General features: G+C 45.8%; 1 protein-coding gene across 4 annotated transcripts in view; it reads right to left on the reverse strand.

Moving 5' to 3' along the window:
- The window catches only part of POLE (DNA polymerase epsilon, catalytic subunit), a 59,198-nt gene extending 42,227 nt beyond the window's left edge, over positions 1-16,971 (reverse strand). For 2 of the 4 annotated variants that reach the window (XM_081544407.1, XM_081544406.1), the window contains exons 1-16: positions 16,804-16,971; positions 12,685-12,826; positions 12,177-12,257; positions 11,708-11,752; positions 11,467-11,559; positions 11,006-11,160; positions 8,415-8,556; positions 8,208-8,288; positions 7,394-7,501; positions 6,817-6,927; positions 6,471-6,556; positions 6,177-6,296; positions 4,240-4,372; positions 4,030-4,143; positions 3,710-3,922; positions 3,342-3,449 (exon numbers count right to left, since the gene is read on the reverse strand). In XM_081544407.1, the coding sequence (XP_081400533.1) occupies positions 3,342-3,449; positions 3,710-3,922; positions 4,030-4,143; positions 4,240-4,372; positions 6,177-6,296; positions 6,471-6,556; positions 6,817-6,927; positions 7,394-7,501; positions 8,208-8,288; positions 8,415-8,556; positions 11,006-11,160; positions 11,467-11,559; positions 11,708-11,752; positions 12,177-12,257; positions 12,685-12,826; positions 16,804-16,865 (1,794 nt within the window). In that variant the 5' untranslated portion in view covers positions 16,866-16,971. Of the gene's footprint in view, positions 1-3,341; positions 3,450-3,709; positions 3,923-4,029; positions 4,144-4,239; positions 4,373-6,176; positions 6,297-6,470; positions 6,557-6,816; positions 6,928-7,393; positions 7,502-8,207; positions 8,289-8,414; positions 8,557-11,005; positions 11,161-11,466; positions 11,560-11,707; positions 11,753-12,176; positions 12,258-12,684; positions 12,827-16,464 lie in introns of all 4 variants that reach the window. The other 2 variants (XM_081544408.1, XM_081544409.1) reach the window with 2 other exon arrangements.
- Positions 16,972-17,181: the final 210 nt, after the last annotated feature.

Consider the following 17,181-nt stretch of genomic DNA (forward strand, 5'->3'; position numbering starts at 1 on the left):
AGAGGAAGGTGAGAAGCCCTTCTTTGAAGGGCTTGAGTTCCCTTGAAGCCCGAGTTCCCAGACACTGGCTGAGGGCAGCCATGCAGCAGGCCTTTCTGAGGTCTGCGGCCTCAGGCCTGTGCTATGAGCTCTTTACCTCACATTTCTCATGCTGTTTCAAGGAGGGACAAGCTACACACAACAAAAGGGAGACAAAATGCAGAGCCCCAAATAAAGGCAGGACTCTCAAAAGCCACCTCCATAAAAGACTAAACTACAATAAGTCTGCCCACCGTGTCTATTTTGGACTCTGGGGAAAGGAAGCACCTTTCCTGAGCATTTATCACCACAGACACTAACAGGTCTCCACTGGCTCTAGGACTTTGCAGCCAAGGAACCAGGTAAGAAGGGGCATGGGGCCCCTGTTACTTTTGGGGAACCAGGAAGAAAGTGTCAAACTACCAACGGCCCTCCTGCTGAAGAGGAGTTCAGATTCCAAAACTGCAGAGTGACAGGACTTCCCTCGATGTCCAGTGGTTAAGACTCTGTGCTTCCAATGCAGGGGGTGGTGCATCCCTGATTAGGGAACTAAGCTTTCACAGGCCATGTGGCACATTCAGAAAGGAAAAAAATGTCTCAAAATTGTAAAGCATGGGAAGAAAAAAGCCCACCATGACTGAGAGCAGACACAGTGGGAGGAGAACCCTAAGGCCATCAGAGAATAAACCTCCTGGAGTAAACATGGTAAGATAAGGCTAATTAAAGATAAATGAATAGATAAAATCTAAAACACAGGAAAAGAAACAAGGACCTACTGTATAGCACAGAGATTATATTCAGTCCTTGTAATAACCCATTATGTGAAAGAATCTGAAAAAGAATACATGTGTACACACACACACACACACACACACACACACAGGCTTCCCTAGTGGTTCCTGAATTCACCTGCCAATTCAGGAGACACAAGAAATACTTCCTGATCCCTGGGTCAGGAAGATCCCCTGGAGAAGGAAACGGCAACCCAACTCCAATATTCTTGCCTGGGAAATCTCATGGACAAAGGAGCCGGGCAGGCTACAAGTCCATGGGGTGTGAAAAGTCAGACATGACTTAGTGACTAAACAACAGCAACAACAATATATATACATGGAATTCCCTGGTGGCCCAGTGGTTAGAACTCTGTGCTTCACTGTAGGGGGTACGCATTCGATCCCTGGTTGGTGAACTAAGATCCTGCAAGCTACGTGGCACAGCCAAAAAAAGGGGAAAAAAAAAAGAATATATGTGTGTGTGTGTGTGTGTGTGTGTGTGTATTTAAAAAATCTGAATCACTTTGCTGTATACCTGAAACATTATAAGTCAATATACTTCAATAAAAAGTTTTTAAAAATAAAACACAAGAAGAGAAAGTCCACTATAAAGAAAGAAATAAAGCACATTTGAAAAAGAACCAATAGAGTTTCTAGAAATAAAAATATTGTTCCAAAACACAAAAACAGTCACTGAAACTAAAAAAGGCTAAACAGGCTTCTGATAGTCATATACTTTTATTTTCTCTCCCAAATGTAACACCTAAATCAGAACATTAGATATGTACTTATTTGATAAGTTCATTTTGTCCAAAACTTATGCAACAACAAGAAATGCAGCATTAAAACTTGAGAACTATTGTACTTAGGAGTTATTCTAAGAAAAGTTGGCTTAAAAAAAAAAAAGAACACCTTTAGATCTGGGGTCAGCAAACCTCTGTGAAGGACCAGATAATAAATATTTCAGGTTTTGTGGTCACGGTTTACTTTTTATTTTAAAATATTTTAAAAATATGAAAACCATTCTCAGCTTGCTGACTGTACAAAAACAGACCTTCTGTACTATAGCTTGCCAACCTCTGGACATTCAAGTATAAATTGGAAAACATCTAAATCACACAAAAACCAACCAGAAGAAAAAAGGAGTACCTATCAAGTAGAACAGTAAATACCAGAAACATAATACTTACTGTTTCTAACTGAATTTTAAGCAAATGAACCATTTGGAGAATAATTCCCCCATCCTTCTCTGTGCTAGGGCATGCTCTGAAATGCTGCTTGGAGAGGGAAGATGAAACAACAGTAGGAGGAAGGCTGGGACGATGGGATGACACCTGGACAGGCCAGACGCCACTGTGTGCCCCCAGCTGACACCTCCCACCAGCTACCAGCATACCACTGCCGAGATGGTCACTCAGGAACAAAAAGGTGAACCTGCTACCCTTTCCCTAAAGACCCTAGGCCACCCTACAGAGAACAATTTCAGGGACTTTGGATGACCATCTGTCATCTAGAAAAAGTCCACGTCCAGATTCACTAAGGTGTCTGGGGTCCCTCCAATTAGCACACCTTCAGCCCATTCCTCACTCATTTCACTGGTTCATAGACTTGAAAGTAGTATCTTTGGGGAACTCCTTGGCAGTCCAGTGGTTACGACTCAGAGCTCTCAGGGCCAAGGGCCTGGGTCCAATCCCTGGTTGAGGAACTAAGATCCCACAGGCCTCACATCAAGACCAAAAAAGCAGTACTTTCTTTTGTTCAAGTTGCTCTTTAACTCCTATTTGTCATTCAGCCTACACTTTCTTCTTCCCAAGTTGGTTCATGGAAAGTTCCCAAAGCATATGATAGCTGTAGCTGACAAGAGCTACACAGAACTTTGTACTATGCAGAGCACGTGCACACGTTCTTGTTTGAACTTTGCCTGGTGAATATGTTATGCTTCTTGAAATCAATCCTAGAACTGTTGAGAACTGCAAAGCACTCGAGTAGCTGAATATGCTGAAGCAGGGCCTGATAGAGTCCCAATATGCACCACATCCAAAGGAAGAGGACCAGCAAAGCAGGCGGTGCCTGGTGCCTCTGGTCATGTGACACACTTTACAAACGGCGCTTTCTAACTACTGTGAGAAGACTTTGCAGTCACGATATTCTACCGTGTAATTTGTAGGAACTCCTATCATCATTTTTCAAATCTATACACAGAAAAAAAGTAAACACCTCCAGTGGCTCCTTGCCACCTACAAGACACAGTTGTATCTACCCTTCACTTGCCTTCCTCTCCCACACTGGCCCACCACTTTGTTCTGAAAGCCATTGCCTCCTCTGTGAAATTCTCCTGTTCATGAAGTCAAGTCACTCACTGTGACCACTATGCTGTCCTGTCCTAACTACACCAGACCAGGCCCCGTGTCCTGTCTTAGCGACCAAGCTCTACCACATACCAGGTGCACAATGAAGCCACGCAGATGCCACTGAAAGAAGCCGTTCTGCAAGGCAGGGCATGTAAACAGACTGTTCTCCCCACATCGCTTCCCTGGGTCCGCGCATTACCTCTTGGAAGTTGATAACCTGCTCCATGGGCACCTTCTCTTCTTCCTCGATGGCGTGATGCATGGTTTTCTCCACCCGCTGCAGCAGGAAGTCAAAGGCAGCAGGATTCTAACACAAACAACCAAGAGAGGATGTGAGAAAGACAGGAAAATGGCCCCATACCATGTAACCTACCTCAGGTGGGACTCTACCAAGAGAATACTCCAGAAGGAGCAGCACCCTAAAGGGCAGACCAGACAAAGGACAGCAGGTGAGGGGACCACGGGCAAGAAGGGGGCGAGGGCTTTATTTCAGCCCTTGTGGCTGGGTCCCTCCTGGGTCCTCCCATAGCACTGGCGGGACGAGGCCCAGCCTCAGGAGGGGCGCACCATCCGGAACCGGCAGGGGATGTCACTGCGGAACACGCCCGACTCCAGGGCTTCCACGTGGCCACCCACGTAGGTCTCAGCATCCAGCACGTGGCCGTCATCTGTCAGCTTGTTGAACTCCTGCTCTTGCTTGTTGGGGAAGATGATGTTGGCATGGAAGGCCTGCACCATCAGCAAGGCCTCACACAGCGTCCCAGAGCCTTTCCGCAGCACCTACCGGGAAACACCTGGCTGTGAGCCAAACACAGAAACCCAACGGCTGCACCACACCAGCTGCCTGGGACCACCCTGTCAGGCAGCGGCCCAGGAGAGGCACTGACCTCATCGGGCTCCATGGGGATGATGGTACACAGGGCGAATATAAACGGGTGGACATACTTCATGTACAGGTAGTATGTGGCCACTGCGTCCGACACCGAGTAGGTGGCCAGAGTCTGAGGAGAGGACATCAGACAGTAAGGTCAGTGAGGGGTCCAATAGGCCGCCCCCCGCCCCCAGCAGAAGGTGACTCAGCGAGGCAGCACACATGCCTGGGGCTGCTCAGTGGCCATCCGGCACATGTCTTCGGGGTCCAGTTCCACTGGGTCGTAGCCCAGCTTGGCTTTGGCCGCCGCCTTGAGGTTGTGGCTGCCCACGGGCAGGTAACTATCCCTCTTCACCCACCTGGAAAGGAGAAAGCAAGCAAAATCCAGAGATATTCTGAGATGAAGCCCAGGAACCTGTGAAACGCGGCAAAGCTGGACACTCTACAGGAAGATGCAGGGTCCTGACAGGTACCCCAAAAGATCACCAAGACCTCATGTGGTGCAGGCCCCTTGTGGAAAGCTTTCCCCTGGACCCAGTCAACTTCACAGACAAACCCACAAACACACGGACACGACACAGCTGGTCCTTCCAGTCCTTGAGAGGCCTTCCTCTCACCCTCACAGAAAAATACAAAGGGGACTAGGCAGGAACCTGCTGTCTGAGCTTCTAGATTCCTCCACAGCTTATTTGCTACAGGTGCTGCCAGGCTCTGCCCTGCTCTCCCTGCCCCTCACACCCTGCTGTCAAAGTCCCGTCCTCCTTGTACATGATCCCTTCTGTATAAAAACACTCGGGGTCTGCTTGTGCCCATCTCCACCTCTCCCTTCCTCACAACTCAGCCCCATGACAGACACCACTATATCTCTCGGACTCACAACTTCCTACTGGCAGCATCCAACCTCACCTTCTGTGGCCTCTCTGCCCTGTGGGCCGCCTTCTCCCTCAGAAACGCTCTGCTGAAGTATCCCCAGTATTGCTGCCTCCACTGAGGAACCCCACCTCTCTTTTACTTCTCTTACTTTGAAAAAAAAATTTATTTATTTATTTGACTGTGCAGGGTCTTAGCTGCAGCCAGGAGGGATCTTCAATCTTCGTTGTAGTGTGTGGGGCCTTTTTTAAAAAGTTCATTTTTCTGGCTGCACTGGGTCTTTGGTGCTGTGCGTGGGTTTTCTCTAGTTGTGGCAAGCAAGGGTTACTCTTTGTTGCAGTGGCTTCTCTTGCTATGGAGCATGGTCTCCAGGTCTGCTGGCTCAGTAGTTGTGGAGTATGGGCTTACTTGCCCCTTGGCATGTAGAATCTTCCCAGAGCAGGGATCAAACCCATGTGGCTTGCATTGGCAGGCAGATTCTTAGCCACTGAACCACCAGGAAAGTCCCTATTTCTCTTCTTGAGAATCCATCAACTATCAAGTTTTTTGGTCTTATCAGCAAGCCCCAGTCTCCAGATCTTCCATGTGGATGGAGCTCCCAGGTCTGCTTTTATTCTGAACCTGAGCTCTGCCCTATTTCCCCAGGAGCCCAGCCCAAGCCCTGAGAACCAGAGTTTCCTAATGCCTCTTGCACCTGTCCCCAAATCTATAGATCCCCAAGTCCTCGACTCTCAGATGTCTCAAGACCAGCTCTCTCTTCACTCCTGTTCATGTTGCAACCCGCCTACCCCTTCAATCCACGCACCATAACACCAGGGGTAAGGAGAAAATTCATCAAGCTTTAAATGTGTCAGTGGCTCCCCATGACCACCAAGATAAAACCAACCTCCTCACTGGGCACAAGAAGCCCATGAGACCTTTCTCTCCAGTCTTCCTTCTCAGCACTCTGGGCCACCTCACACGCTTGTCCTGAGTCTGGACACCCTAGCCTATCTGGACACCATACCTGTCCTTCAAGAGAGCCTGGCTGCCACATCCCAACCTAATGTGGGGAAGCCAAGGCCCCTCTGTGACTTCCCACAGCACCAGACCTCACTCTACCAGGTCTTTCTGGTCTGGTTTCTATACCCTGGGGACCAGCCAGCAGCCACTGTCCTCTCAGATGACAGGAGCTACTTCTCGGCAGCTTCTGTAAGAAGGTATGGAAAGGACCAGTGTGTATAAAGGAGTCTCACTTACAGCAAGCCCTCATGAGACACTGTGATAAGCCACCAAGTGAGCTGCAGGGCCTACCTGAGACAGTCCATGTGGATACACTGGGGTGATTTGTACTCCCCCTGGCTGTCCTTCTGGAACCCTATCTCCTGGTACATGCTCAGTCCATGGACCGCTGCTCTGGCCTCCACAAACGGCCTAAGGACAAGAGAACGGACAACCATGTGGGACAGTGAGTCTCTAATTTCCACAGGGGCTGGGAAGACTGCCCCAGGGGACATCTCACACCATCTCCTCTTAAACGGGGTGAGCAGCTCACCCGTGCTACCAAGCGGTGCTTCTCCCGTCTCTCCCTCCCCTTTTCTGACTCACCAGTCAAAAAAGTCCCCATTATAGGTGACCATGATGGTGGGTTTGGCCTCCTGGATGTGTTCAAACCATCTTTGGATTAGATGAACCTGAATTTAACAAATTTTGGCAGTCAAAGGGTTACTTTACTCTTCCTCAAGTGATTTTAACACCTCTCCAAAGCTGAGGAGTAATACTTCACATGACCCCTTTATTTCCACCCTAACCTTATATGAACGAGGACCAACCACTGGGGACTGAACCCAGCTGCTATTATGATTAAACGAATGCTGAGGTCTGAGAGGGTCACCACGCCTGCCTCCTCTTCCTATCCCCAAACATCAGGCACTTTCCCAAGTGGCATCTCTACCTCATCAGGCTCATTGAAGACACAGAACGGTCCTTCATATTCTGGCTTGGGGGTGAATTCGAAATCTTCTATATCTTCTGAGACAATCTCCCTGTTGGTGATGAGGTAGCCCTGGGAAGTTCATTAGCAGTCAGTGCGAGTTACAGCGGAGAAGGCAATGGCAACCCACTCCAGCGTTCTTGCCTGGAGAATCCCAGGGACGGCAGAGACTGGTGGGCTGCCGTCTATGGGGTCACACAGAGTCAGACACGACTGAAGCAACTTAGCAGCAGCAAGTTACAGAAACAAAGCCTAAGACACACCTCCCACATGCAGCCTGGAGACTCTTGCTACAAAACCTTTGCAGCAACTGGAAACACCATGGTGTTCCCAAAAGACAGGCTACCTAATTCTAAGATTTGCCTGGAGGGCAGAGAGTGGCTAGATGCCAGAATAGCTTGCTTGTTCACTTGTGTGGACTCCATTCATTCATTAGTCACCAAACAAATACTAACCACGGGTGGACACTGTTCTGGTTTGGAGACCAGACTTGGTCCCGCTTCACAGAGAGCTCACACTCCAGAAGGCACCCACTCACCTGACCATCAATCATATAGGAAATCATCATAATCTGGTCAGTCTCAGCATCAGGAAACTTGAGGGGCAGTTTGGTTGTCTCAATGTCAAATGCTAAAACCACGGGGTCCTGAAGGGACAAAATGTAGCATTAAGTTGGCCAAGAACCAAGCTGAGCTCTGGAGACCCTGGTGGTTCTTTTGACACCCATGACACCTCCACATCTACTGCCAGTTACTAAAAGTAAGAGTTGAGCTGCTGTGGGGAAAGGTCCAGGAAAAAGTGGGACAGGCATCTTGGGGTGGACTGATCTACCATGATGATATGAAAACTTGAACATACAAGATAAGGCTGGAGCTGCTGTTCGCAGGAAAAGTTTAGAATTACAAAACACTTGAGTCTCAAGACACTTTAAAATGAATCACCTCATTTTGACCTTTATGACAACTTTGACAGGAGACTGTGATACAGAACTGACAACTTCATCTTAGATGTGAGAAAACAGAGTATAGACTATCACAAGATCACAAAGCTGTTCCTGAACAGGTTTTGAATCCATTTTTCAACATAACACTTTGCTCTTAACCATCAAAAATGGAAGTCAGAGCTTTCCCTCAAATGTTCAGATCCAGCCTAGCTCAAATACTGACAGCACACGATGATATATATGTGCAAAGTCAGAAACTGATTAAAAAAAATCAATTATTTCAAAATTCTTTTAAGAAAGTATTTGAGGAAAAAGAAGCAAACCAATCTCAAAATCAAATTCACCTTTTGCCTTTCTCACCAGAAACAAGTGGAAAGTTTAAGATGGAGGAAATGCAAGCAGTACTTACTGGTCGTTCAACAAGGTCATCACGGCGGGCAATTTCTACTGGAAAGGCACTTCCTCGGTACCGGACATTGTACCAGTGAGCCTGAAGGACATGTGGTGCATTAACCAAAGACTTCTACACCTGTCCAGGGAAGTCTACTCTATGGATCTATAATTCAGTATCACCTCCTGGCTGTCAGTAACTACCCCCATGCAACAGCCCACTCACCGCGTGGATCTTCAGGTCGATGGAGAGACGGATGTGGTAAGGTACATCGTACTCTCGCATGTCCACAATGTTGTCCAACTGGTCGGCAATCTTCTTAGAGGTTTCCTCTTCATCAATAATTACACTGCCCCCTTGCAGAACACTGCAAAATAAGGAGAGCAGCTCTTTCAACTAGACTCTGCTAGGGACTGAAGTGGGAAAAGGCCAGAGTCCACACAATGTAAACACAAAGGTTTACAAGGTGGCTGAGGTGATCAGGACAGGCCCTTCTTAAGGAATGACCTTGGATGACCCCCATGCGACCAAGCAGCAGGCCACAGACACAAAGAAGCTCAGTACACTTAGGACATGTATTTTATTGGATGTAAGTTCCACCCCAATTAAAAGAGCAAAGAAGAAAGGAGACAATTACTCGGAAGTCATGTCTACAGATGTGACCTACCTTCACTGAGGTTATTTCTTCATCAAGAAAACAAAGACGACAGGAACAGGCCTACCCAGCACAAGCGTCATAAGGTAACATGCTCACAAGCTCTTAGCATGGTGAAGTGACTGGTAAACAGTAATTATTTCTGCATCATAATTATTCTTACCATATCTAAGTGGAAATCACTGTCACTAGAATATTCACTCCAATATTAGTCCACTAAGCTTCCAAATACTGAATGGACTATTAAGGGGAAGAAAAAGGCAATGAGTTTCAGAGAAGGTTCAGGCCTCTGGGGACTCAGTCTCCGGATACAACTGGCAGTATTCTGAAAATTCATTAACGAGCCACTGGGCAGGCGGTGCTGGTGCAGAAACAGCCAGGGTCCCAAACTGATCTACTTTTGCCAGAGGATACGATTAGCTCTCTTCTGAAATCATCATAAATTTCTGCATGTTTTTTTTTAGTTGATTTACAATGTTGTCTTAATTTCTGCTATACAGCAAAATGATTCAGTTATATACATAAAGACATTCTTTTAAAAATCGTTTTCCATTATCATTTGTCACAGGATGTTGAATAGTTTCCTGTGTTATACAGTAGGACCTTGTTGTTTATTCATCCTATATATAATAGTTAGCATCTGCTAACCCCAAACTCCCAATCCACTCCTACCCTGTGGCAACCACAAGTCTGTTCTCTATGTCTGCGAGGTTATTTTTGTTTCATGCTGCTGCTAAGTCGCTTCAGTCGTGTCCGACTCTGCGTGACCCCATCGACGGCAGCCCACCAGGCTCCCCTGTCCCTGGGATTCTCCAGGCAAGAACACTGGAGTGGGTTGCCATTTCCTTCTCCAATGCATGAAAGTGAAAAGTGAAAGCGAAATCGCTCAGTTGCGTTCGACTCTTCGCGACCCCATGGACTGAAGACTGCCAGGCTCCTCCGTCCATGGGATTTTTGAGGCAAAAGAGTACTGGAGTGGGGTGCCATTGCCTTCTCCCATTTTTGTGGAATCTAAAATTTGACAAATGAACTTACCTATTTTTGTTTCATAGATAAGTTCATTTGTCAAATTTTAGATTCCACATATTAAGTGTTATCACATGGTATTTGTCTCTTTCTGATTTACTTCACTTAGTATGATAATCTCTAAGTCCACCCATGTTGCTGCAAATGGCATTGGTTCATTCTTTTTTATGGCTGAGTAGTATTCCAGTAGTATATATGAACCACATCTTTATCCACTCATCTGTTCATGGACATTTAGGTTGTTTCCATGTCTTAGTTATTGTGAACAGTGCTGCTATGAACACAGGGGTGAATGTATCTTTTTGAATTATAGTTTTACCTGGATATATGCCCAGGTGTAGGATCGCTGGATCATATGGCAACTCTATTTTTAGTTTTTGGAGGAACCTCCATACTGTTCTCCATAGTGGCTGGACCAATTTACATTCCTAACAATAATGTAAAAGCATTGCCTTTTCTCACACCTTCTCTAGTGTTTGTCATTTGCAGACTTTTTAACGATGACCAGTGTGAGGTGGTACCTCATTATAGTTCCGATTTGCATTTCTCTAACATTTAGAGATGTTGTGTATCTCTTCATGTGCCTGTTGGCCATCTGGTATGTTGAAGTCATCATAACTTTTAATTAGCCAAGATTTCTTCTTAATCTCTTATTACTGTTGATGTTTAAATGTTTAATGAACAGTGTTTGTTGTCTTTTATTTAAATTTCTCTGTATAATAACCAGGGTTCTCTGGAGACAATCTGCTACATAAATCTAGATATTTAATAAAATTTGCAGACATCTTAATTCTTTCTAAAAACCATGAAAACAGACTCTGTTATGGTGGTGGGATTAGAGATCTAAATTGTCTTTATTGTTATAGAAACTCAGTTTGAAGCCAAATCTATCCCCATGTAAGAAAGGAGGGACAGCTGAACTACAATCTGGGAATCCACCATTAATTTAACACAAAGGGAACATACAATAAAGTCTAACTAATTGCTCAAAAATATTTCGTATTGAACAAAGCCAATCATTAAGGTAACTTTATTGCTGAGTCTTCCCACGTACTGTTCATCTTGTAAACTTAGGAAAAATGGGAAACAATCCTATGGGCCAATTGGCTGCTTTGCTTACGTGAATGAAGCTTACCTGGAGAGCATAGTTGTGTAGGCATCACTGGCATGACCCTGCTCCCGGTTTTTCTTCACAGCTGGGGAGATCTCCTTTCTCACTTTGACGAGATCCTCCACGGTGTTGAAGGACAGCTTAATGTAATTTCGTTTCAAACCAACCAAGTGATTTGGCTAAAGAGTGAAGAGATGGTGTTCATGAGTTCAAGAGAAAAAAAATACTACATTGGAGAGAGAAAATAAGGGGAGAATGAGTCAAAGGTACATAAATGAGTTGAAGAGTTGGCAACTCCAAAGCAACTTGTTCAACTCTGCAAGCGGCACCAACAACGCCACTAGAGTTTTTGAGGAGGTAGGGACAGTCATGAAAGTCCATCATCTATACTGTCCCACAGGTACCAAACATGTCCTTCCCCGTCTCACCCCATGGGCAGAGCAGAACCAGCCTAATTTACCCAGAAAGGGCTGGGTGATACTCACCAAGTCCAGATCCTCCTTAGGGACAGTCTCTACTTTGGCAATTTTACCCTGAAACTTCTTAGAAAGAAAAGACGAAACTTCTCGCTCACAACCCTAAATCAGGATCAGAATGAAAAGATGTCCCATTAGTAAAGTCTGTTTCCTTCCTTGCCTGTTTCTCTAGAAGCCTCTTTATTTCCACTTTTGACTCTACCCACAAAATTAGGCTCATTTGACCTAATGCCATAAACCACAGACCTACCTTTTTGGTTGCAATGTAGAAATATGGCTTGTAGGGCAAGGCCACCTGCAAGAAGCACAGCCCATGTGGGGTGATGACAAAGAAAAAAAGGAGAAAAATGAAGTTGGCTGTTTTTATTATACCTGTGAGCAGCCTAGATTCAATGCAGCATTGACCTGGACGTATCTTAAGAGAGATTATACAATAGAAAATGAGACTTGCACATATCACAGAGCAAGAGTCTAAGAGACACAATACTGTTCATCTTTCAGTCTTCCTGAGCTAGCTTCTCTTAGGACATCTTAAGTGGTGACTAGTGTGGCTCCACGGGGCCCATGTTCCTAAAGAGCTTCAGGCAGCTGCCCACTACAAGTCTCCCATAATCCCTCTCTCCTCACAGCTGCAGAGCTAAAAGGACACATATAATTTTGGGCCCGGTTATGCCTCATCACTGAGAGGTTTTTAGCTTCTTTGGGTTCAAGGGCCTTACCTTAAATCTGCTCCCATCGTCTTGAATAAAGTAGTAATCCACAGCACTAACTAAGCGTTTATCTTCATCTAAAATCTCAGTCTGCAAGAGAGTCGGTCAACAAGAGTACAAGGTTTTCCTCTACAAAGTACAAGAGCCTTTTCTTCCTTCTCTAGGAAACTGAGTACTTTAAAAACAAAATCTTTCTCCACCTTTGCATAAACCCTACCAGACCCATTCACAAGAATTGGGTCATAACAGTGTCCAGATGGGAATGTCTCTATCTCCTCCTCATCTTTGACAGCTTTATTCTTATGGGTAACAGGGATGCCCCTCACCTTGGTTATCACAGTGACCTCTTAATGACCCGGAGAAGTTAAAAAGGAAAGCTGGAGAGCTGCAAACAACCCCATCTCTACCCGGATGGTCCACAACATGTTCCCGCCAGGTGTCACCTACTCTTCAGATAAGGGCTGTGCTGCCCTTCTGAATGGGAGGAGGAAGATGGAGGAAAAGAACAGGTGCTTACAGGGTGCATGTTGATGAGCCAACCTGTTTTCTCACCAGGCTCCTTGAGTCTCTCAAAACCAAACCGCAGATCCATCTTATCTGTCCACTGACTGCGCTCCAGGCGCTTGAGTGCCGAGACAGAGGAAGAGGAGCCATCATCCCTGAGTGAAAAGAGGGAAATCCAGTCTCCACTGATCATGACACTCTACACTCGCAACCCCCAGTCCACCCAGTATAAGCATTTCAGATGTGACATGGTAGGAACTTTCCCGAAAAGTGCTCATTAAGAAAACAGGACTCATAGGAAAAATATGACTGGGACGTCATATTGTTTGACGTCATACTGATGTCAAAACTTGTTTAACTATGTAACCAGAACACTAAAAAAGAAAATGCATAAAGTCCAGTGTTGCAATCCTGAGCATTTATTCCAGAGGAAAGAAAACTCATGTTCACACAAACAACTCACATGTGCATATTCACTGCAACTTTGTTCATTATAGACAAGAAGTGGAAACAACCCAGGTACTAGTCAACAGGCGAATAGTTAATCTGTGTTATATCCTTCCCATGGAATACAATTCATCAGTAACAAAGTTATTGATACATGCAATAACCTAGAATGGTTTCAAGGGAATTAGCCTGAGTGAAAAAACCAACTCCCCCAAATAACATACTTTATTCCACTTATATAGCATTCTTTAGAGATGGAGAACAGATTAGCCATTAATGGCGGAAGGGAGATGGCTGTGGCTATAAAAAGGTAGCATAAGGGACCCTTGGGTCAGAACTGTTCTGTGACTTGACTATGGTGGTGGTCATGAATACAGAAAGTGCACAGAACTAAATCTACACACACATAAACTAGTGTTCATGCATTGCTGTATCATGTCAATTTCCTGGTTGTGACATTGCACTCTAGTTATGTCAGCTGTTACCACTGGGGGAAACTAAGTTGAGGGATCTCTGTGTAATTTCTTACAACTGCTAAGAACCTACAATTATCTCAGAAAGTTTTCTCTATTTTTAAAATGATGGTACCCAAATTTATTATTAGTTTGTTTCTTGCAAAAAATACAATTAACCGTATTGGACCACACAGGATTTTCAGAACTTGGGTTTGATCCATGGTCCGGGAAGATTCCACACGCCGTGAAGCAACTAAGTTGGAACACCACAACCACTGAGCCTGTGCTCTAGAGCCCGGGAGCCCATGTGCTGCAACTACTAAAACTGGTGCACCCTAGAGCCCATGTTCCACAACAAGAGAAGCCACTGCAATGAGGAAGCCTGCTCACTGTAACTAGACAGTAGCCATGGCTCACTTGTTCTCTGCAAGTAGAGGAAAGCTCCCATAGCAATGAAGACCCAGCACAGCCAATAAATAAGTAAATAAATAATTTTTTTAAAAAATAAAGAATGACCAAGTTGGAGACTAGTTCTACCAAAAATCAGCAGCTATGATTAAATCACATGATACCTATGATGTGCAGACAGAATTTTTTGTAGAGTGCGTGCTTGATAAATAGCATTTGTGATATTTATTGAAGACCAACAGAAATACTCACTTTTTGTTGTCTTCAAGATAAAATTCTGTAATGTCAGAGTTATTTGAAATAACTTGAATGAACTAATTCACTTGTGTTTTCAAGTCATGTAATTTGAGTTGGAAAAATTTTTACTGAACACTTTTCAAGGCACATGTAAATGAACACAGCACTCATACAACCACCCAGGCAGCTGCAGCACATCTGGGGAAGTGCATTTTGCGCTAGGAAAGTGAAACAAGGATGGCTGCAGTGTGTTGGGCTGCACAGTTCAGTGTCTGAGTGCACAGAGACAGCAGTGTTCCATGCTAAGCCATTTTCTCTTTTAGCTGGCTTATAAACACTGAAAGGTAGCTCTAATTTCTATACAGCAAAGTCAATAACCATGTTTCTACAGAGCTGTTTGCTTCAAATGCATAACATGAGAGGCAAGGTCCTGGTTTATGACTGTTGAGTACAAGAGAAAAAAGTGTAGCCTGTCACCTGAGATTGGAGGGAGGCTCTGGTGCAGGCACTCAGATAAAATTTTCTTCAAACAGAGCCAACAGGGTACATCTCTATGCCACACTCCAGCCAAGGGCTCTTTCCTTCTCTACTGAAGATTGTTTAATTCTACTTGATTCTGACCCCCTTGCCTAGGGAAAACTGCAAATGAACCAATACAATCTCCACATTTTACTGATATTCTCCTGTTTACCAACTACATGTGAGCAAACTAGGGTTACAGAATTACCTGTTGTGGTAGAATAAACTGTACCTTAAAAGCATGATATATCTTCTGGGACACCTGAGTCTGGATGTTGGAAGAACCACATATGGATAAAAATGGGGATATAACATTGTTCAGTATGAGAGGAACTATCTCAACTGACAAGGGAAATCACTTCCCAGCTCAGTTACATCTGCCTCAAACCTCCCAAGCCTTTCTCTGCTTAGGGTTAAATAACTGCTCATACAGATTTTATCATAAACCTTAAATCAAGTACTTGACAAAGACTTTCCATCAACAGAACTATTCAAACTTATTTTGATTCCAGAGATTAAAACAATCCCAAATTGTTCACAATCTTTTAATTTCACAGGTGTGATCTCATCTAGATAGAATACAATAATTATGGCTTATCATCTTCAAAACAGAATAATTATCATAATAGCATTCCAACTTAAAAAGCAAATGCTATTAATAATTTCTTCTCTAAACTGCAGTTCTGAGATTCTGGCCCTTGTATATTTTGGGCTGAAGCCCTCTTTATTAGTTAAGCCAACCATATTCTCCACTCCTCAAAAATGTACAGCTAAGAATCCATACCCCATGACTTTTTGTCTTAATGTAAATAAATGAGCTACTTTATTATAAATCAATGAGCAGAGAAAAAAAATATGTATGTGTCTAGAATGGTGCAGTCTAAGAAAGGAAGCAGTCTAAGAAAGCTAAATATATAAAACAGAGACTAAAAGAGAAAAAAAAAGATCTGAACCAAGCCTGTGCAGAATTCATGTCTTTAATTACTGTAACATAATTCATTAGTTATTAATTTATAAACCTAAGTGGTCAGAGAATTTTGCTTAAGAAAAACTCCTTTGCCTGAAGATATTCCTTGGGTCACCTACACTTGAAGAACAGAATGACCTATTTCAAGATGAGGACCCTTATTTTTCACAAAAAATTATAGCCACCTGTTGTAGAGAGAATTGACAGCCCCCACAGCAAAGATGTCTGTGTCCTAATCCAAGGAACCTCTGTTATCTTATATGACCAAAGAGAGTTTGCAGGTATGATGACTTTAAGTATTTTAAGATGGGGATTATTTGGGTGGACCCACTGTAATCATAAGGTTCTTTATAAGAGCCAGAAATTAGAGACAGAAGGAGAGTGAGGCTGGAAATGTGACAGTGTTGTTTTTGAAAATAGAGGAACGAGCCTCTACAAGCTACAAAGGGCAAGAGAAGAGATTCTCCCCTAAGGCTTTCAGAACGAACAAAACCCTGTCACATCTTAATTTTTAGAACTTCTGACCTTAGAACTAAGTCAGAAGCTGCTCTCCTTACTTCGCAGCCTCGCCGACACCGCGGTCAGGGCCGCCCCGACCGCGCGTGGCAGTGGGGCTGGACCCGAGAGGCCGGAGCCTTGCGGCCCCACCGCCCTCACTCCAGCACAAGACGCGCCGACCGCGGGCTTGCGGCGCCGACCGGAGGTTAGGCTGCAAGGCCTCGGCGCGCTCCTAGCATAACCGGACACCCTCAGCTACTACCCTGAGAACTCGTGCGCAGCGCAGCATCAGCAGGAGCCAGGCCGTGGCGCGTTCCTCCTCCCCGCCCCCGTCCTAGAGCCGCCCCTTCCCCGTTGCGCTGCCGCCGGGCCGCAGGCAGAGGACCTCGGACACGGCGTTAACAAGGAGACGGCGGGGAGAGGGGGCAGCTTCGGAGAGCTGCTGGACTCTCAACCGGGAGCCCACGTCAGGCGGCCGAGTGGAGCGCCGTAGGCGCTCTCGCCGCTGCTCACGGACGACGCGCGCGCGCTAAGGAGGGGGCGCTCCTGCTCCGCCAGGCCGAAAGGAAGGTCCTCGGCGCCCGCCTGCCACCTGTCTCACCGGCTGGGCTCCCCGTCCGCGCCCGGCTCCGCGCGCAGTCCCCCGGTATTCCTCAGAACCATAGCGCTGCAGCCGCCGCCGCCACTTCCCTGTAGAAATTTGGCGCGCTCGTAATAACTCTCGCGAGAGTCGGAAGCGCCCCACCGCCCAATCAGGAGGCTCGTCGCACCCCGCCCCACAAAGCTCCAATCGCCGCCGGCGCCCGAGGGGGAGGTGGCCCGTTAGGGAGTCCGGGAAAAGTGCGCGGAGGTGCGCGTCGCGTATCCAGGGGTCTGTAACCGGAGGCACTGCGGGACGCGGCGGGGCGGGAAATGTCCGGCTGTCCCCGCCCCGCGCCCTGGGCCCTGCGCCCGGCAGGCCAGGAGTGGAGTCGGTGCC

The sequence above is a fragment of the Giraffa tippelskirchi genome, chromosome 11, assembly GCF_054371585.1.
Source record: "Giraffa tippelskirchi isolate mGirTip1 chromosome 11, T2T-mGirTip1v1.2.pri, whole genome shotgun sequence".
Lineage (NCBI taxonomy): Eukaryota > Metazoa > Chordata > Mammalia > Artiodactyla > Giraffidae > Giraffa > Giraffa tippelskirchi.